Here is a 22,183-nt window from a genome sequence, read left to right as displayed (position 1 = left end):
CAGCAGTAAACATTCGCACTGTGTCAGTGGCTGCAGGCTACACAGAAATAGTCCTCGTCTCCCAGGACCGAGCCCTCGTTCCATCTTCAGGGTCTCTGAGTCACTAACCAAGGAATGGGACGCGCGCAGCAGTTACTAGCCTTTCATTATTTTAGTAATCCATAAAACACGCTGCTTACCATATGGCAGACAGTCAATGAACTGCTGAGCGGAAACATTTTGGATGTGAGAGGAGGTTCTTAGATTCAGATTTTTAAATTCAGTTTTGTAATTTGCAAAGGCCCGGGGAAGAGTGGAGAAAGGTTGCAGTGATGGCTGAACTTCTGGCCATGTTTTTCTACACTATGTGTGTTACCCCTGTGGCAAGTTTGGACTGTGCAGTGCACAGCTGTGCATGTGGGAGTAGAGAGGGAGTGAGAGCAAGAGCCGGCGAGTGAGGCACAGGAGGCAAACCCTGCTGCCAGACAGCTCCTTCAACACCGCCCTTCCTCTGACCGTCAACATGGATGCAAACACAGTCCATCCTCGCCAGCAAAGCTCCACACAGAAACGCACACTGCAAAAGTTGTTCCAAATCACCTTAACCTTCCCCGTTCACCCGCCACAGACACCACTCACACACACACATCCCTCACTCAGCAAGCTGGGGTGACGGATTCGTCTGTCTTCAGCTCCGGGCACGTCACATGCTAATGTATTCATCAACCCACAGCAACTGGAGCAGCGGTGCTCTTAAGTACAGTCCAATCAGTCTCTGACCCGCTAATGGCGCCGATCCACTTTCCTACAGCAGCATTTCTCACTTTTTTTTAAATGCCATGTGGTCGAACATTCCCTGAAGCACGAGTCAACAACACGGTTTAAAATATTCAAGGCAAAACAGCAAAGGAAAAAAAATCTATTTCATTATCTGAACAGCAGAAAATTAATTGACTTTGTAACCCCATGCAAGTTATTTGTTCCCAAGTTGAATTTTGTTATGTGGCGTTTAATTTTTCAAAAGCGTCTCCTGACATTTGCGTGTACCGACTGCGCCTTGCCTTTTCAAAAAGCGCTTTAGTCTTTCACGGTGACAAATTAAATAAAAAGGGATATTCAGTGAGGAAGATTTTCATTTAATTAGTACACAGACTTTTTCTTAAAAATCTATTTTATATTCAGCAGTAGGGAGGCCATAGACAACCCAAGACAAGAGAAGCAACAAAAACACAAAACAAACAGTGGACATACCTCAAAAATCTCACAGACAGCACTGCTAAGCATAAACAGGATTATATACAAAACAAGCATGAGCAAAGACAGAGACAAGCAGCATCAGTCCAAATGAGAGACTAACACGCTGTCAAAAAAAAATGCAGTTAAAAACCCAGAGTAGCTATTGATTCTCAAAAATTTTGCGTAACTGTGAACTTAAACATTAAGTATACATTCAGATTGTCTCTGCAGATGCAGCAGCCTTTGGCGAAGGTCGTAAAGCAGCGTTTGTCCTCAGGTGCTCGAGCAGATGGAGGTCAGCGTGTCTGAGTGTCCTCGCTCTGCAGCTACAGTCTGCCACAAAATGCAACCAATTTAAGCTGTGATCCCACCCGAGATCAATACGGCTTCGTCCCGCCAGGACTGAGGGGCCAATCGTACGGCTGGCCTTAACAAAGTGGGACAGCAAATAGAGTAGGCACAGAGGACAAGTACCAAATAACTAAACAACAAAAGGCAGTGGAGTTAAGATTTCAAAGACATGCAGACTGACAGGTTTATGCATCAAAAGAATATTTCTGATGGCCTAGACTTTCTAAAGTGTTGGTAAAAGAAAAGGACAGAGATACATCCACTGAAAAATGGAGAAACCAAAAGCAAATTCAGCATGTTTAAATCAGAAGATGCCGACTGAAATAACAATGTTGCATCAACAATTTAAAATTGTAAAAATGCCAAAGCTGATTACATGGAATGCTTTACACGTGAAAAATATTTGTCATAAAAAAAATAAAAAAAAATTTTCCTGGTGTGATGTTCATATTCTGTCATTCCCTCATGTAAATAGAAGACATATTTGCCATATTTAACACAGAATTTAGAAATTCACAAAATAAATAAAAAAATGAATATGGCCTTTAACTGAAACTCAATTGTATATTATCATATATATATATATCTATATATCTATTTTTTAGTTTTATATAAACAGGATTTGAACCATGTGGATAGTATAATCCTCAGAAGTAAAAGGATAAAATATATATATTTTTAAATTCTGCATATTTTTCCTCTCCGTTTGTGCCTCCTTGCGTGTTGCCGTGTCTGCAGCTCTGTGCAAACCCGTATGATGTTGGACTGTCCTTGGTGGACAGATAATAAAATGCCCATGCCGTAGTAACACAGCGTTTTAAGGCTACGAGTGACAGAGAGAATGCATATTGTTTTGTTTATATGAAAATAAACAAGTATCTGGTCCGTATATATGAGTGCTGAGCTGCTTGTGCATCCCGTAAGGCACTCTTTACTTAAACTCTGAGATGTGGTGTTTGTGTCTCTGGATTGGACATCACAGCGTTCCATCACTCAATCATGGGAACAGGATTTTTTTTTTGGATTGTTTCTTTTTTGTTTGTTTTTATAAATACATGTTATCAAGAGTCTGATTTCATTGCACCATTTGGCAAAACAGTCTCTCTCTCCGCCCCGCCCCCCTCCCCCTTTTTTTATTTTGGTTTCTTGTATTCTCGTGTTCATAGCAAACACACACACGTGTCCAATGAGATGTACAAGTTAAAGAATAAAAAAGTCTAATAAGTGGCACATTTGGTAGACAGGGGTCACTGGTTTATCAAATGGCTGTTCTCCTATCATGGGAAGTTTCTCTTTGCGCCTGTGTGGATTTGAAATCGTGTCGACAGAAGAGAATTCCACAAGGGGAAAATAAAAAGTCCAAAATTTTAAAATTAGGCACATGGTCATGATGTATGTGAGTAAACAATCCCAAACGATCCAGCTTTAAGAGCATGTAAAATCCCTCCGATCAGATCGTCGCTGAGAGAAAAGGGAAAACCTGGGAGTCTGCAGCCAAAAACTGGAGTGGTTTGTTGTTTTTGGTTGAGCTGGTTTGGGAGAGTCCTGCAGCTCTAAGCCTCTGCAGGCTCTGTCTTTATGTGGATAAAGTTTGCAGGCAGTTGGACTGAGATTGGCAGCTCCTGCAGGCTTTTGATTCCCTGCTCAGGTTGCAGGGACATCTCCCCGCGCACTTCCAGCTCCTCCACAGGGGTCAGGCCTTCACTCGGGCTGCTGCTATGGGAGTAATGTCCATTCATTATTGTTTCACTTCCACCCTCCTGGACATGGCTTTGACTGGTATCGATGATCACGGTCCTATAATGCAGCTCTGCTTCTCCTAGCTCCATCTCCTCCCTGTCGAATGTGTTTGCCACCAGTGAGGGATCTCCGTTCACTATCGACTGGAAGTAGCTGGAGTCCAGCATCTCCTCTTTGATCTGCAGCCCAGGGAGGTCACTGGACTTGAGCACTGTGGCAATGACGGTGCCGGGTTGTTGCGCCACCATGGTCTGCCCGCAGCTGGTGTTGATGGTGACCAGACGGGGAAGACTGTTGAGATTGGAAGCTGCAGAACTAATGATTCCTGGTGCAGAGGTGCAGGCAATGGAGGATGCGACGGTGGAAGAGCCTAAGCTGGTGACCAGGAGCTGCTGGGGAAGGCCGTCCTGCAGGCTGGTAGTTCCTCCTCCTGTCAGAGAGGCTGTCTGGATAGTGAGCATGTCCTTTCCACCTGCTGTGGAAGAGGGAACAGTGTGGAGTATCACCCGAGGTGGGGAGGAGTGGCTGGAGTCCCCGTTGGCCAGAACAGTGGTGAGAGGCATAGACTGAAGTGAGCCAGGAGGCGAGAGGATCATAGGCAACGAAACAGGAGCGCTGATGGTCCTTAAAAAGACAAAATGAAGTGCTTAGAGAACAGCTGAACAAAGCATGTATTCATTCCTCTTCATGTTCGCTCCGTGCGCCTGCAAATTAGTTTATATCTTTGCAAATGAAGATAAAGATGAATTTTTAATGGAATGCTATTGAATTCTGCACACAATGTTTACCTAATGCACAGCTATGATATCAAAGAGCAGAATTAATGCTCTTAATTGAGCAAGAATCTGTGTTTTCTGTCGCAGTGCAGAAAATGATTTCCTCTTTGTTGAATAGTTGAAGAAACTATAAGAGTTAGGCTCCACAGAAAACAGGCACAAACCTTTACAACGCAATGCAAACCAGCAATACTTCAAAACCTTTAATACAAAATTGGAAATTAGGGCACACAAGTGTAATATCCTTCAGTGGGCTGCAGGATTGGAATGGATTATATTGTGTCAATGTGTCCAGAAAAATCAGGCAGTTTATTCTAATTTCTGAAAACCTGACTCTGCAGATACTCATTTTGCAAGATGGGAATGGAATCTCCTTTGTTAAAAAAAAAAAAAGCAGCCATTAATAACATTTTGACAGTCCAGAGTTATTCACATTATACAGCATGTGAGGACAGGTTTCTGTGACACAAACATAAACTGGTTTTCAAATACTAAGAAAATTCTGACTGGATGTGATCATCTGTCACAGTCACTCACTGACCAATACCAAGGCCAAAATTCCAGATCTCATGAAATCATTTAAGAAAACATTTCCACTTGTTTATCCCAAGTCCACCGCAGAATATAGAGGATTTCATGTCAGGTCAAGTGTGACTTTTTAATGCTATTAATCATTACAAATTGCTTCATTAGGTTTTTACTTGTTATAGTCCATCAAAAAAGAAAGAAAATATGATGTCAGAAAATTATATAACTGAGAAAAAAACTAATCCCTGTGATAAGCAGGGAAAGAAGAGACAGAGTGAGCCAATGAGTGAGTGAGTCCACAAAATTTCTCTCAGTAATGCTACAGTTCGGGGCCTGTGAAGCTCCTATTCCAGGACATTTTTGGCACATTTTAACATGATTCTCTGGTGCTCAGAGAACAACCTGACCCTGAATGTTCATAAAACAAAAGAACTCAATCTTGGACTTCAGGAAGAACAGACAGGACCACCAAATAAATGGAGAATGGGTGGAAATTGTCACCACCTTCAGGTTTCTGGGCACCCACATCTCCACAGACCACACATGAAACTCCAACATCAGGGCTCTGCTTAAGAAGGCTCAGCAGTAACTGCACTTCCTGTGTGCCTTCAGGAAGAACAACCTTGGCACGAAGCTGCTGATGGCCTTCTGTCACTCCTCGGTGGAGAGCGTACTGACATAGTGTCTGGGTGTGTGGTACGCAGGCTCCACAGTCGAGAACAGAAAGGTGGTTCAGAGGGTCATAAACACTGCCCTAAAGATCATCGGTTACCCTCTGCCCAGCCTGGAAAACATCACCACATCCTGCTGCCTGAGGAGAACCAAGGCCATCACAGGACAGCCTTCACACCCTGCCTACCCACTGTTTGACCTGTTGCCCTCCGGGAGATGCTACAGGTCAACAAAGTCCCACACCAGCAGGCTGACAAACAGCTTCATGTCCTGGTCCATACTACTGCAAACACCCATTGACACATACTCATGTATATGTATATACGTTTTGATGTTTTGGCCATTTTTCAGAGAATATGAATTTTTTTCACTCATGGTAAGTAGTTGGGTGAAGCCATTTATTGTCAAACAACTGTGTTTACACTTTTTAAATCATAATGAACAGAAACTAACCAAATTACCCTAATTGAGGTCGAATGGTGCACAAAGGAGGATTTGAATGCCACTCGTGAAAAATCAGAGCCACCTCAAATGCCTCGTACAGCAGTCGCCAGAACCATTCCACCAAAGCACATGCACTCTATATTCGCATGTCGCTCGTGCCGGAAACCCAGTCGAACCTTGGGCAAGATGAGGTGGCACTGCCATCTGATCGTGCTCGCAACATTCCCGTGGCATGTCGAACGCAGGTCGTACATATTGTGCCGTGGCAGAGGGGCTGCACGAAATCATCAGCCACGTTGAACCCTGGCCGAATGGCGCGATCGAGGCAGCCTTCACACCAGTGGCCGAATGATGGCGAATGGCATGCGAGTACCCATTCGACCCACTCTCAGCCCGAGTCCAGGTGCCACCCACAAACATCCAACACAAATGGCGTGTGAGTGTGTCGTCCCCCTGTCCCCCAAAGCAATAGTGTGTCATCACTCCCCAACCCCAATGATCCTACATTGTCGAGGTGCAGCTGAGGTGGCGAAAACCTCGAACAGTAGCCGCAGTGCAGTGTGATCACTGTCCAGTGCAGCGCACACATCTGTACAGCTGTCATGTCCATGATGGAACAGCTGACAGCTGTGGAACACCCACCATTCCCACAGCAGCACAACAGAGATAAAAATAAAAACCCAGCTGCTCCAGCTGCATGTCACAGCACCAGCACAGCAGCCTGACCAACAGATCTGTGTGGACAGCTCATTTTCCCCACATCCTGGAGCCGTGACCTCATTCATGTGAGCGCTTTGCTACTCCGGACAGGTGGGTATGTCACTCATCGGTGATGTGATGTCCGTATTGACATGATCATATGCGCTCACAACCACTACAGTTATGTGTTTGACAGAGGACCGTGGTTGACATGTAATCACATCATGGGTTGGATGTCATTCGAAATCAAGCGGGGGGGGGGAGCTGGCCACGGCCTGTTATCGCAGGATCCTGGTGGCCACTAATTTGTGCTGCTTGTCCATACTGTGAAACTTGTGTAGAACAAAATGTGTAAACCAGACTGTGCCTACCTAATTTTTAAAGGACATATTCTCATTTTCTATAGCCCTAAACATATCAAAAAAAAAAACTTATTGGAAAATTGAGTGCCCTGCTTGCCTCTGACTCTGTTTATAAGAAAATTTTATTCAAATTATTTTGGAGCTTAATCCATGACCGTCAGTAAAGCAGATGTCCGGGAGTTAAAAATCGACTATATGACAAAAAAAAAACAAAAAAACAATTAAGTAACGTGAACATGATACTTTTTTTAAAAAATCGACTATATGTTAGTGGTACATAATGTGTGAAGAAATGTGATTAGCTCAACATATTTTCTTTCTTTTTGTAGGGGCATGTCAAGGAGCATGTGCTTTCTATTGACTGCAACAGGCACAGAATCAGGTTATTTTGTACAGACTTGAAAGTTGGGTTTTTGTCAGATAAACACTCATTTTTATGTGGGATTTTTAGCTAAAAACTTTCAAATCAATTTTTAAGATAATTGGTGGCGATTTAGATTAGCTTACTGAAATGGTTGCAAATGTGGCCGCTGTAGGTAAATGCGTCCATTGAGTCAGTTGCTAACCTCATAGCCTGTGTTGGATCCTGAACAGCCAGACCCTGGCTCGGGTGCAGCACATGGACAGACTGAAGGAGATGCTCAGCCTCTCCACCATTAGCTTCCTGGTACAAATGGTCATCTGTGGGCTCTTTCTTCACATGTTTCACTGAATGTTGGCTGTGAGCCCTTCCATGCCCTTTGGATCCTCCTCGTACCACAGACCGCCCATTGCTGGTAGACCGCTGGTTCCCATAGACAATATTAGCATCAGATCCCGCGTCTTCATCCTCAATCACCACAAGGTCAGCCGGCATCTCCTTGAACTGGTAGACCAGCCGCTGACCCTCCACTTTAGCTAGAATGCCTCTCTGGTAGTAGTACCTAAAGGATGCAACAAATCAGATGTTAACAGTAGCAGATAGGATCATCGGTGTGTTATTATTAACATATCTGTGTATGTTTGCAGAACTAAATAGTCACATGGGGAAAACCCCTTGAGCGAGATTAACCTCACTGATATGTTTGTCTTACCTGAGAGCTCTTCCCATAGTCTCGTAATTCATGTCTGGCTTGTTCTTGTGTTTGCCCCACAGCTTTGAAACGGCCTTGGAATCGACCAGTTTAAAGATGCCTTTTTCCCGCTGTGTCCATTTTATGTATTTGGGACAGGTGTTTTTATCCTGCAGTAAAGCCAGAAGGAATTCCCAAAGGTAGATGGTGTTGCCTACAAATTGGGGAGAATATATTAACTTGGGTTTTTAACATTCAAGCCCATCAGATATCCATGGTGAGGCCTTAGAGCTGCACTACAGGCATCTAGAATTCATTTAATAATTGTTAAGAGCCTTACTTAGCATATTAAATGGTAGCTGTGCAATCATAGTAGAAACTACGCTCACTCCTGTAATCCTTTTTGTGTAATTTATTTCTATATGTGTTTACAAGTGTCTAGAAGGGGAATTAATTATAGTAGGCTTGAAAGTAGATGACTCTAATTTGTGTGAAGCGTTTTGGCCAGAAGTGGTCGCAGCAGCAATGTTCCCCATAGTCACTTAAATCCCAGACACCATGACAGGGTGATATATATATTTGCGGCTGAATCTGCCATCCACAGCCCTCCCTCGTCTTTGTGTCACACTGTACGAAGGCTCACATCGAGCAGCGCCAGAACATCAATGTGCCCTCCAGCCTGCAATCACTTCTCTTTCCCAGTGAAACACCGCACTCCAAGATGCCTTCATCCATTAACTTGCCCAGATTCAACCCTGCCAGACTGCAGGGGTTGAAGACTGCTGTTTGGAATCCTCCATACGAGGAAACAGAGCGTACACAAGAGGACCTGCGACCTTGATTTTTATTGGCTCATTACATAGAAAGAAAAAATGCTAGTTAGCAAGGCTTACCTTTGCCCTCCTTGCTCTTCTTCTTGAGTGGCAGGTTAGGGGTGGTGATGGGGGAGCAGGGACGCACCGCTCGAGGCTTTCGCACTATAATGCAAATTTAGAGGTACTTTAAGGTGAAAGAATGTCATGAAAACAGCCAATTATCTACAGTTTTTCTGCAGAGGCTAATCCCCCATTGTCTGAACCATACCTGCAAAGAAAAGAAGTACAAAAGTTTTACCTTTGTTTTTTTTTCTGGGGTTTGAGGGGACACTTTTGGGAAATCTCATCCATGGATGAGGTATCCTCATCGAGGGACATGTCGAGGCCGCTTTTCTCTATGTGGTCAGGCCTCAATGGGGTGTAAGGTCAAGTCAGATTCCAGCAGAGCGCCATAATGGTGCAACTATGCAGAGGAAAAGATATACATATATTACTAAATATTATGCAGTAATAACTATACACTCAAAAAAGAATGCACTGCTCATCTTAAAAAAAATGAAAGCTAAAATTTGCATGATCTTTTTAAGTAATTCCAACTCAGCCATTACTGTATACATGGTATAGACTTTACAGTGAGACTAACTCAAGTTTAGCAAAGCATTTAGTAAAGAAAGTTCGTATATTGATTTTCCTATGGACTCTACAAGGCTAATTAAGTTGAATAACTGAAAGGTGTTGGTGTTATTAGGCATTTTTATTTTTATATCTATTCTACTCAGAAATGTCTGTGCAAATTGTAACCCACATATTTCATGTGTCAGAAACAAAATTACAAGTTGCAATTCCAGTTTCACAATCAAACTCACTCACTCGCACTCACTCATCTTCAACCGCTTACTCCAATTACGGGACACGGGGGGCTGGAGCCTATCCCAGCAGTTATAGGGCATGATGTGGGGTACACCCTGGACAGTACACCAGTCGGTCGCAGGGCCACATATACAGAAACAAACACATTCACATCTGCACGCACAACTATGGACAATTTAAAGTTTCCAATCAACCTAACCTGCATGTCTTTGGATGTTGGAGGAAGCCGGAGAGAACCCACATAAACACGGGGGAACATACAAACTCCACACTGAAAAGCCACAGGTGGGAATTGATCCCATGAGCTTCTTGCTGTGAGGCAACAGTGATAACCACTGAGCCACCGTGCTACCCCACAATCAAACTGTTTATTTTAAAACCAGTGTCACCCTATGTCCATGGATTAAAACAACAATATACTTCACAACTTTAGAAGAAGTACAACATTAACCAAGAAAAATAACTTACTCATACGTTTCTCATCCAGAATGTTGTTTGGAGACTCCATGTTAAGAAGAGCCGCAGCAGCTTCATTTGTCTCTATGCTGTCCTCTGTGCCCGAGACTGTGGTTTCTACAGACACAAAAATAAATATAAAAAATACAAATGCAATAATTGCATGGCATTTCCACTGTACCAATTGTTTATTATTGGGTAGAATCTTATCATTGCGCTGAAAGACAACATTAGTACTTGTGTGTTCCAATAAAAGGCCTTGAGCTCAGGTTGTGACCTTTTAATTCTAGAGACATGTAAGGTTTATGGTACCCTTTATCATAACCAGACATAACCATGAAGGCCCAATAAGAACCCTGAAAATGAGTCTTCTACGGCAGATCAGGCATAGGAGGTGATGGCTTGTAACCCAATGGTTGTGAAGGCAGATGAAGGCTGCAGCAAGTCCTCAGACCCCAATTGTCTGGAATTTCCCAGCAATCGCACCAGGATGAGGATCTGTCAAAGAATGTGTGTTTGTTGCGGTGCAATGACATTCCCATGTTAAACAAACCCACGCACAGGCATCTCTAGTTCAACTCTGATTGATGTAGACATATGTACGTACAACCCTGCTAGTGATTAGACACAAATCCCAACCTGGACTCAAAACCTCTTTATATATACAGATACAGATTCTTTAATGTCATTGTAAAGCAGTGGTCTCCAAACTATTCCAGAAAGGGCCGAGAGGGTGCAGGTTTTCTTTGCAGCCACTGACTCCAGCAGGTGATTTCACTTATTGTATGGCCTTGCCTTACAATATAAAGCGCCTTGGGGCAACTGTTTGTTGTGATTTGGCGCTATATAAAAAAAATTGATTGATTGATTGATTGATTGATGAACTCATCCCACCTGTTCAAAGGGATGTTAATCTGTTAACTATATATCTGTTAAACTAGGGATGTTAACTATTATCTGGAATAGTTTGGAGACCCACTGTTGTAAAGGGTACAACGAAAGGTAAGGTGCAAATATAAACCTGAGTAAACCACGCACAGACTTGAAAGGTCTGGGAAAGAAAAGAAAAGAAACATAAATTTGACAATGAAAAAGGTATGTTAGGAGCAAAAAATAAGTACGTAGTAGCAGTAGCAAAAAAGAGAAAAGTATGTACAAAACTGTGGATATTTCAGTGGCAGTGGATACTGCACAAAAACAAATATTGCACTCATTTTAAGTGTGGCATGTGACCTGGCTATTAGGTTCCAGGGAAATTCAAAGCTCTAACAGCAGTAGAAACTATTTTTCAGTCTATTTGTACTTGCTCTAATGGTCCTGTACTGTCTGCCTGATGGCAGTAGCTCAAACAGGGAGTTGCCAGGGTGGGATGAGTCCATTAGGATGGTGCTAGCACTCCTGAGACCCAACATACTTTATTCCAGTATAGTGTCAAGATATTGTGGGAAATGTTTCAAAAAAGGAACTTGAGTTCCTGCTGTAAGCAGGTGGTTTTAATTTGACAGTGGCTGAAGACATTAAAACTACTAAACATTTCACTCATGGTACCAACATGAAAACTTAAGGCATGCATGGTAATAGCAACATAAGACTTATCTAAACTGACTAAACCAGCTGAGCTACAAAAACACAATAAATCAGTAACACTAATGCCGCGTTCACACCAAACGACACGCGACGCCACAAATTTGCTTCCCTCGCTTGGTGATGGACGCGCCACCATCACCCAGTGTGTCGCTCTGATTTCGCTGCAAAAATTCACCCCAATGTGTGATTAAATAGGAGGAGCTTCCATTCCTCTCACTGGCTCCGGTTGTCAATCAAGTCAACATGGCGGACCTTGAACACACAGAGCGAGTTGCTGTGCTCTATTTATTGTGGAAAGCTGACAAACGTCAGCAGTGGCGCCATCCCTGGGTTCACAACATCCTCATGAGATGTTCCCAATTCGGGGAGTTTCATTATTTGCTGCAGGAGCTGCGTCTGGATGACTGCCACTTTCAGCGGTAGTTCCGCCTCTCCAGGACCCAGTTTGAGGACCTCCTGTCCCGTTCACGCATGCACATGTGAACAATTAAAAAAAAATCTGGCTGCACTGCTGCTGCGGTGCTGCTGCTTGCTCTCCCCTCAAACTCTGTCATAATTGTGTTATAAGCCAGTCACCATTTGTTTTATTATACATCTGTGTAGTTAATAAAATTATCTTCATGGATGATTCGTTCGCATGCGCACGTAAAAAAAACTGGCTGCCGCTGCAGTCCTGCTGCTCGCTCTCCCCTCAAACTCTGTCATAATTGTGTTATATGTAGTTTTGTATTATGTAGTTAATAAATAAAATGATCTTCATGAACGATTCGTTCGCGCACACACATGGAAAAAAAGACTGGCTACTGCTGCTGCTGTGGTGCTTCTGCTCGCTCTCACCTCCAACTCTGTCATAATTGTGAAATAAAGAACAAAAGGGACATAAGTCCTGCTCACAGGCTGGCAGCCAGAGACAGGACATGTCCACATCAGGTATTAACTCCAGATACCTCCACGTCACTACATATCCAGTCCCTGATTGGTCATCGTGATGCACAAGACAAAAAGTCAGTTTCAACTATCGCGCCACAAATGCGCCAATCGCTCAAAATTGCTTCATTCGCAATCATCGCGTCGCATTGCATGGCTTGGACTTTTGTGGCGCCACAACACGTGCTTCCATAGGGATTACATGGCAACCTGTTGCCGCCGTCACTCACGTGTCGTCCGGTGTGAACGCAGCATAACAACACTGTTAAACTAACATAAACCACAATAACAACATTTAAAACCTCAAACTCCCATGGTGCTTTGCATCACAGCATCCATTGTTTATTGGTTAACTAAAATTGCTAATTTTTCCAGAAATATTTGCCCTATCAGCATTCATCCTTGACCCAAAATACATAAGCATGCCAAACAGCAAAATGCCAGCTCGCCCCAGTTTTTGCGTGATCGAAGTCATACACATACACACACACAGATGCCATTTGGCTATTATAATGTAGATAGCCATATAATAAACAAATTATTAACCTCTCTTGTTTGGTTAATAATCCTTCATTCTCCCATGTTGTGGCAAGAGCAAGCTGCTCACGCAAAGGTTGGTCATATTTTTTGCAAGATTATTTGATTCTTTGTGACAACAATTTTTAAGATATTGATCCCAGGATAGTATTTGACCACGATACACTTTGCTGTGATGTTAAGGTGAGATATTCAGCAAAACCTTTCTTGTAGGTCTGGGCCCGTATGCACGAAGCAACCTAAGGCTAAAAATAGCTCCTAGTGATGTTATTCTAAGAATAATCTTAGAATTTCTCTTAGACATTTCTTAGAATTTTCCCTTGGTAAAGCCCCTTTCACACTGGCATATTCGTCGAGCTGCTTATTGTGGCATATCGTCTACGCTGAGTTGAGCAGCTCTACGCCCACTTTTAGCAGCTTTATGTCGAGTTTTTCTCCCTACGCAGCAGTATGTTGAGGGCTACGCGCATAGGATGGAAGAAATTAAACATGTTTAATTTTCTTTGGTGTAGAGCGCTGGACACAGTTTAAGCAGCGTTACTGCGTGCAAGTCTGTGCAACACGGCACTCCTGTACACAACCAAAAACTGAGTGCGTCAATGCAGAGGAATCAGCTGGAGAAGAGGATCATGCAGCTGCAGTGCCTCTGTGTGATCAGAACAGCTGATGGACACGTGTGTGATCAGAACAGGGAATCGAACCTCAACTCAGAACAGAACAGAAACAGCAGGTCGGTCACTCTCTCTCTCTCCTCTCTCTCTCTCTCTCTCTCTCTCTCTCCTTTCTCTCTCTCTCCTTTCTTTCTCTCTCTCTCTCTCTCTGTCTCTCTCTCTCCCTCTTAGGCTAGGATTCCTTGCCAGGAAATTTTAGGCTAAGTTAGGAGCTCTTTGAGAGGATTTTGAGATGCTTCGTGCATACGGGCCCTGGTCTGTTCTGTTAAGATTAATTTATGAATACTTGGATAGTATCACTGTATGCATCTTTTGTGCCAAGTCAACTGCTTTTTCATAGAGTTCAACAAGTAAAGTTTGTCTTTGTGTGCAGTGTGCACATGTGGTTTTATGTTGTTTCTGAGAAGCTGCTCTTTCCAGTTAACACTAATTAAGTCTCTAGAAACAAAGGGACTTTATTTTTTGCCGATGTATACCTTCGCGCCTCCTATTGATGTTTTGAGTTGGAACAGGAATTTGACTTGGAAGATAGGGAATGCGAGTAGACTACAACCCTGAGGTGTGCAATGAGAGTGCTGGATTATGTATCACAAAACTATTTTTCATCTGTTCGATCGTATTTGTCAAAGCACCCACTTACAGAAAGTGAAGGAGTTGCATTGAGCTGCCACCACAACCTTGTTGCAGAAGGAGAAACCATTCTCACTTCATTTCAAATTCAATGTTGAACACGTTGTATCCACTTCAACCGCATACAGTTGGAATACATTAGAAGAATACTACAAAGACTCCTATCCTTCGTTTTTAAATGTACTCAGTGATCTTGGCACAAATCAAAGTGCAGATTTGAAGGCTCACCGGTGCACGTGATTTTTATCAGCAACAAGACACGAGAGCGCACTTATGCAGGCCTAAGCTATGAAAACAGAAGAAATGAAAGGTAACAGAGGGCAGATGCATACCCTACATGGTCTACACACCACAATATAAATGTACAAATAAATATACATACATTTGTCATGGTAGGTTTTTTGTTGTTGTCGTTGTTGTTGTTATGACTTTATCATATGACTTCTGTGTGACTTCATGATGAAGTCATTCATACCAATCAATGGGAACCATCACCTTATCATTGGTGGAGATGTTTGTATGTCCCTATGAACTTAAGAGCTGTGTTGTCTGGAGCCTTGGTGGTTCTGGTAGGGTTTCCCACAGCAAATTGGTCTCAGGCAAGCGGCCAGACTAAGAATGGTTCAAAAAGACTCCATGGACAAACGGGGCAGAGGGAATATGACCCAGCCCGGAGGAAGCCCGGGGCCCCGTCTGGAGCCAGACCTGTACAGAGGGCCCATCAGCATCTGCCTGGTGGCTGGGCTTGCCATGGAGCCCGGCTGGGCTCAGCCTATAGAAGCAACGTGGACTTTCTATCTCCACCCTGTGGGTTCCGCATGGGGAACCGCTGGCGTCAGGTACACTGTCCCATAGGTGGCCTTGAAAGTCAAGGGCATCGACAGACCAGACACGGGCAGCACAAGCTAGCTCTGGGGACATGGAACGTCACTTCACTGTGGGGGAGCTTGTGCAGGAGGTAGAGCACTACCAGTTAGATCTGGTGGGCCTCATCTCCATGCACAACTTCGACTCCAGAACCACTTTCCTTGATAGGGGTTGGACCTTATTCTTCTCTGGAGTTGCCCAGTGTGTAGGCACTGGGTGGATGTTGGGATACTCACAATCCTCCAGCTGAGAGCCGCCGTGTTGGAGTTTACCCCAGAACATGAGAGGGTAGTCTGAGGGTAGTCTCCCTGCACCTTTGGATATTGGGGGGGGGCTGTAGCTATTGTGTGTATGCACTGAGCATTTAGCCTTCTTGAAGTCCCTGTAGTCCTGCATGGGGCTCCAGTGGGGGAATTTGTTGCTCTGCTGAGGGACTTCAATGCACACTTGGCCAATGACAGAGACATATGGAGAGGCGTGATTGGGAGGAACGGGATCCCTAATCTTCTCCCTGCTTCTTATTGGGCTTCTGTGCTAGTCATGGACTGTCCATAACAAACACCATGTTGGAAAATAAGTTTGTTCATAAGTGTACATGGTACCATATCACCCTAGGCACCCTAGGTGATCGTATAATCTGATCTGATGTCACATGTTCTGGACACTCAGATGAAGAGAGGGGCAGAGCTGTCAACTGATCATTATCTGGTGGTGAGTTGGATCAGAGGGTGGGGGGGACTTTGGATAGACCTGCTAAGCCCAGACGGATAGTGCGGGTGAACTGGGAACATCTGGTGAAGACCACTGTCCGAGAGATCTTTAACTCACACCTCTGGCAGAGCTTTTCTGGCATCCCTGTCGAGGATGGGGGCATTGAACCAGAATGGGCAATGTTCAAAGCTTCCACTGCTGAAGCTGTAGCAGGAGCTGTGGACTGAAGATCTAAGGTACCTTATGGGGTGGTAACTTTCAAGCACCGTGGTGGACACCAGTATCAGGGAAGCCGTCTGACTAAGGAAGGAGTCTTTCCAGGATATATTATCATGGAGGACTCCGGAGGTAGTTGCAAGGTACCAACAGACCCGAAGGGTGGCATCCTCTTTTGTGGTGGTGGCAAAGCAGTGCATGTGGGAGTTCAGAGTAACCATGGAGAAGGACTTTCAGTTGGCACCAAGGTGCTTCTGGAGGACCATGTGGCACCTCAGGAGAGGAAAACGGGTAACCATTCAAGCTGTATACAGTAGAGATGGGACTCTGTTGACCTCAACTGAAGAGGTAATCAGTTGCGGGACGGAGCTCTCTGAGGAACTCCTACATCAGACTAGTGCACTCTATAGTGAAGGCAGAATTGGAGGCTGATGGGGGATCACCATCAATTTTCCCTGGTGGAACTCACTGAGGTAGTCAAACAACTCTGCAGTGGCAAAGCCCCGGGGGTTGATGAGATCCATCCAGAAATGTTAAAGGTGGTTGGAGGTGTGTGGTTGGATGAGATGTCTCTTCAACATTGCATGGAGGTCTGGGACAGTGCCAAAGAAATGGCAAACTGGGGTGGTGGTCCCCATATTTAAAAAGGGGGACCAGAGAGTGTGTGCCAACTACAGGGGCATCACACTACTCAGCCACCCTGGTAAAGTCTACTCCAGGGTGCTGGAAAGGAGCGTTCGGCCAATAGTCAAATCTCAGACTGAACAGGAACAACGCGGGTTCCATCCTTGCTGGGAAACAACCAGTAGTGGGCACAGTTCTACTAATCCGCTAACTGCTAATTATCGAAGCTAACGTTTTCATTAATAGATTAGCTTTTCATATAAACCATAAGCGGGCCAATTAGCTTCCGATAAATTTAGGTCTGATCATTTTTTTACCTCTAACCTATTTTTGCAGGCATAGCAAATAAAGCTTAACAGTTAAAAATATTTGTCAACTCAGAAGTCTAAGATTTTTGCCATCTACTGGCCAGTAGATGGCAGTACTGGCCAGTTGCTGCAGTCTAAACAGCACAGAGAATCCACAAGATGACAACTGTAAATGAACATTATACAACCAAAATGTACATTTTTATACTTTTCATCACATTAATAAGAGGCTGCAACTCTCTGGTGTGCAAAGGGTTATAGGATATCTCAGTAGGGCCAATACCATGGCAAATAATGCCATGAACACTGCCACCTACTTTAGTTTCATATTGTTGTCCGTGTGGTTAAAGTGCAGCCTCATCAGAGTGTCTCAATGCATTTCTCCTGTCACAAAACTTTACCCATAATGCACTGCAGCATGTGTGGTCCAAACACTAAAACCTTCAAATTTAGTCCATTACTTTAAAACTAAAACGTATAGCTGATATTTTCACTTTATAAAACCCAGATGTGATGTTAAGTCAAATAATTTGTCTGGAATTAGTTTGGTTAAAATTTTAACCATAAGTTAAAACTGTATGCCTGTTGATGACTTGCGTGATATGCCAGCAAGTCATTATGGTGTAAAGAGAAATTGTCTTTATATTTACTCCCCCTCCTCAGTCACTAGGTCTCTTTTGCTGAGAGAAAGCTAATCTGACACGGAAGCGCTGGCTCGTTGTTGTGTCAGTAGCTGCTAGTGTACGGAAATCAACACTGAAAGTTATCAGTTTAGCTTTTATCTGTAACTTCTGCTAAATTTTTTAGGGTTTTATCGGTTTAGCTTCATAAAAAATAATGTTTCAGTTAACGGATTAACAGTTTTCGAAGCTAACTTTTTGGTTAGCTGTGCCCACCACTGGAAACAACTAACCACCTTTTCACAAGGATCCTGGTGGGGGACGGGAGTATGCATATCCAGTCTACATGTCTTTTGTGGACATGGAGAAGGTGTATGATCAGGTACCCCAGGAGATGCTGTGAGAGGTGCTGCGGGAGTATGGAGTGAGGGGGTCCCTTCTCAGAGCCATCCAATCTCTGTACTCACAAAGCGAAAGCTGTGTTCATTGGTAAGTCGGACTCGTTTCTGGTGGGGGTTGGCCTCCGCCAGGACTGTGCCTTGTTAACAATCCTGTTTGTGATATTCATGGACAGGATATTGAGGCATAGGAAGGAGGTTCTTCAGTTTGGTGGGCTCAGGGTCTCATCACTGCTTTTTGCAGATGATGTGGTCCTGTTAGCATCATCGGCCTTTGACCTCCAGCACTCACTGGATCGAGTGTGGAGCTGCTGGGATAAGGAAAATCACCTCTAAATCTGAGGCCATGGTTCTCAGCAGGAAACCGATAAACTGCCTACTCCGGGCAGGGAATGAAGTCTTGCCTCAAGTGAAGGAGTTCAAGTACCTCGGCATCTTGCTCACAAGTGAGGGCACAATGGAGCGTGAGATTGCTGGAGAATCGGCGCAACAGGGACAGTCTTGCATTTGCTTTACTGTACTGTTGTGACGAAAAGGGAGTTAAGCCGAAAGGTGAAGCTCTCAATCTACTGGTCAGTCTTTGTTCCTACTCTCACCTATGGTCATGAGGGTTGAGTCATGAACAAAACTAGATCGGTGGCCCAAGCGGCCGAAATGGTTTTCCTCAGAAGGGTGGCTGGGGTCTCTCCCTTAGGGACAGGGTGAGAAGTTCAATCATTTGTGAAAAGCTTGGAGTGGAGTTGCTGCTACTTTACATTGAGAGGAGCCAGCTGAGGTGGTTCGGGCATCTGGTAAGGATACCTCCTGGGTGCCTCCCTAAGGAGGTGTTTCAGGGATGTCCAGCTAGGAGGAGACCCCTGGGAAGACCCAGGACTAGGAGGAGAGATTATATGTCCACACTGGTTGAGATATAATCTCCACACTGGTGGGGATAGGCCGCTGGGGTTCCACCAGTCAGAGGTGGTAAATGTGGCCCGAGAAAGGGAAGTTTGGGGTCCCCTAATGGAGCTGTTGCCCCTGTGGTCCGATCCCGGAGAAGAGGTTGAAGATGAGTGAGATGAGCGAGTTGTTTTGTTGTTGTTCTGACTTCATCATATGGCTTCTGTGTGACTTCATGATGAAGTCATTCATACCACTCAATCACAGATATTGTGCTGATCAATATATGCTTTAGATCATCCATCTAGGATTCTTGGTTGTTGAGATAAAAAAAATATTTTTTTGGAACATGTTCCTTACCCTTTGAGCAAGCCTGTAAAAACAATAACCTACTATCACCACTTTGCCAACATGCAGGACAATAACTATCCAGGCCCTGATGGCCATTGGTGCTGGTGCATATCTCTACATTCTACAGCGTGAAGCGACTGAAAGTCTGCAACTCTCCACCACTTCACCACCTCCCCAGCAAAGGCTGGTACCTATTTACAGCTGAGTGGACTGGAAGGAAATCAGTCGCTCAACTCTGATCTACCTGCTCTACACTCCGACAAACAGTTACTCAGGAAACGTTGTTCATCAAATAAAAGGACGTACTTTAAAAGAAAAGTGTTGAATCAACATGGATAAGTTGATTGCAAACTAGTGCATTAAAATACGCGTATATGTGGTAAATATTCCATCCTCACCTGTGAGATCCACACCTCCCACCAAGATGGACGGCTCCTCCACCACATCCAGAGTGCTGTCCACCATGATGCCATTGGTTACCTCGTCGGACTCCAGGCCTGAATAGACCTGCATCAGATCGGCCGCAGGTACTTGCTCAACGATGACCGCTGGGAACACGGACGGGTCATCCAGCTGAACATAGACAGGCACAGGCACAGAGAAGGTTATGAGATCTTGTCCAGCATCAACTCTGTCACTGGGTGGCAGCTGACTTGGTGGAATTCATTTGCAAAAGGTATGCACTCCTCTGTGTAAAAACAGCAATAATTTCTCCACTGCATTTCATTTATTCAATAAAAAACCAACAGGTGAGAGCAACTTAATGCTATAATCTGATTTGGCCTCTTATTTTATTGCCTTGTAGGTTCAAGCTCAAGTACAGCTAATGTGGAACCACACAGCATGGAGAAGTGCTCATTAATGTGGTGTTGCAGCGACGCACAGGGACCCGCTGAAGACGACAAGACCCAGCTGCTCAATACGGCCTACTTCTCCTGAGATCATTATTTTATCCTCAGAAATTATACACACCCAAATGAATGGTGAGAGATGAATCTAAAATTTCAGACAAGCACCCTGCTGATGGTGTCCAAAACATGCTTGGAGGGGATTCCAGCTTTGTTTTCCTCACTTCAGGCAGTGCTCAACGGAAAGCATGAAGGAGCCGAGAGGTGAAGGAAGGGTGGGGGAACCACTCGTGACTGTGAAATCCAAAAAAATCTAAGAGCTCCAGAACATGCACCGTTTGTTTTGTGACAATGAAAGGTGACGTAGGAACTAACATAATGCTCGTGTCCCTTTAAAACACTTACAAGTCAGAAGCTGTCAAAATGAGGAGGATCCAAAGAAGGAATATGTTTAGGTTTAAATTAATAAGGCATCCTTGGTATAGTGGGAGATATAAAAAATACATAAATAAATACGTCAAAGTCACCTATCTACCAGCAGATGGCAGCATACTACACTTTAAAATGTTTTGCCTATGAGTATTCTAGTCAGTACCAAGAAGGGTTTGGAACAACTAAAACAGTATGTGTGTATAAACGGGTAAACACGTTGTCAGTTCTTTGCTAAACTGTAACTGTGACTGAAATCACAGAAATTTTAGTTCAGTACTGGAGACTGATGATCTACTTAAAGTAACATAACCCTGAATGAATGGGAGTGGCCAAAAGAAAGAAAGAAAGAAAAAAAAAAAACGGTTTGGAGTTGACCTTTGCCCCTCAGGTACACAAACGTATCATCTGGTAATGAACACACCAATTATTTCTTCATGAATACATCTATTATAACATTCTATGATTTGCAGTAGCTGCATTTAAGACTTCACAATAGAATGTAATGCAAATGAAGGTCTACCTCCAGGTTGTATTGGAGTACTTGAGCCTGGCCTTGGTCTCGAAACCAGTGTCAAGAAGACCTATTAATACTGTATTCAGGATGACCCCAACTGAGCTGCTGTCTCCCCAACAGAAATCTCACTTTTGAATATTAACAGGTGTGTTGTTAATTCTACTTAAATTCATGATCTTGATAACAGACTTGTTTTTTTAGGTCTCTGGCTGGAATCATCTAAAGGCTCGATCTTGACTCGGTCACGTCAAAATCCCAAAGTCTTGGTCTTGACTCACATTCAACTCTTTAAGGTCTTGGTGTTAACTTGGACTAAATATAGGTGGTCTTGCTCCCAACCCTACCTCCAAGTTCGAGAAATTGTTTTCAGAATATTTGGAATGTTATGAATTGTGAGTAAATTTAAATTTTACAAAAAGATTTACTCAGATGCGAGAGTAAGAGTGTAACTGTACCCAGTTTGTTGAAATGAGTTGGGTATATGACTAAAACATAACTACAGTTTAGATCAATTTAAGAAACCCGATCAGAAACAGTAATCGATAGATGCAACAAAGTGAAATATGCAGGATTAAAGAAGTCAGTGAGTGAGTGAGTGAGCGAGTGAGTGGAGCCGTAAAATGTCAGTCAGTAACTCCGTAAGAACTCCTGATTAAATTTTGTATTCTGGCAGATACACTTGACATCCAGTGAACCTCATATTTTGTGCCTTGTTGCCATCTTTAAACATACAAAATGACAACAACCTAAAATAAAGACAGACAGATCAACCCTGATGGGCCAGCAGTGAACGTGTAGCATTAAATGGAGGAGCCTGATGCCCACTAGAGGCCGCTGTTTCTTGCAGTATAAGGCTAGTGCATACAGCAGAATCACATTATGATACTGGTCCATACATCCATGTGAAGATGGATTTGTGGATGTGATTATACTGACTATATGAAGGTGTGTGGAGGGTCACACGTGCATGTTTGCAGCCGTAAGCTGATTAAACAGGGAGAAAAAACAAAACAGAAAAAATTTGGGTAGGTGCACATCACCAGCACCAATAAAGACTTATCTTTCTCTCTTCACACAAATGCC

At 43.7% G+C, this 22,183-nt stretch overlaps 1 protein-coding gene across 1 annotated transcript in view; it reads right to left on the bottom strand.

The window, feature by feature from the left end:
* Nucleotides 1-1,094: 1,094 nt before the first annotated feature.
* elf1 (E74-like ETS transcription factor 1) overlaps nucleotides 1,095-22,183 on the bottom strand; it is a 71,955-nt gene continuing 50,866 nt past the window's right edge. The window contains 8 exon segments of the mRNA XM_034181786.1: nucleotides 1,095-3,930; nucleotides 7,354-7,710; nucleotides 7,861-8,053; nucleotides 8,733-8,816; nucleotides 8,942-9,077; nucleotides 9,079-9,117; nucleotides 9,976-10,097; nucleotides 19,705-19,879. Coding sequence (XP_034037677.1) covers nucleotides 3,120-3,930; nucleotides 7,354-7,710; nucleotides 7,861-8,053; nucleotides 8,733-8,816; nucleotides 8,942-9,077; nucleotides 9,079-9,117; nucleotides 9,976-10,097; nucleotides 19,705-19,879 — 1,917 coding nt within the window. The 3' untranslated portion in view covers nucleotides 1,095-3,119.

Source organism: Thalassophryne amazonica, chromosome 11 (assembly GCF_902500255.1).
Source record: "Thalassophryne amazonica chromosome 11, fThaAma1.1, whole genome shotgun sequence".
Taxonomy (NCBI): Eukaryota; Metazoa; Chordata; class Actinopteri; order Batrachoidiformes; family Batrachoididae; genus Thalassophryne; species Thalassophryne amazonica.
Note: the sequence above shows the minus strand (reverse complement) of the source record. Positions and strands in the feature narration are given on the sequence as shown.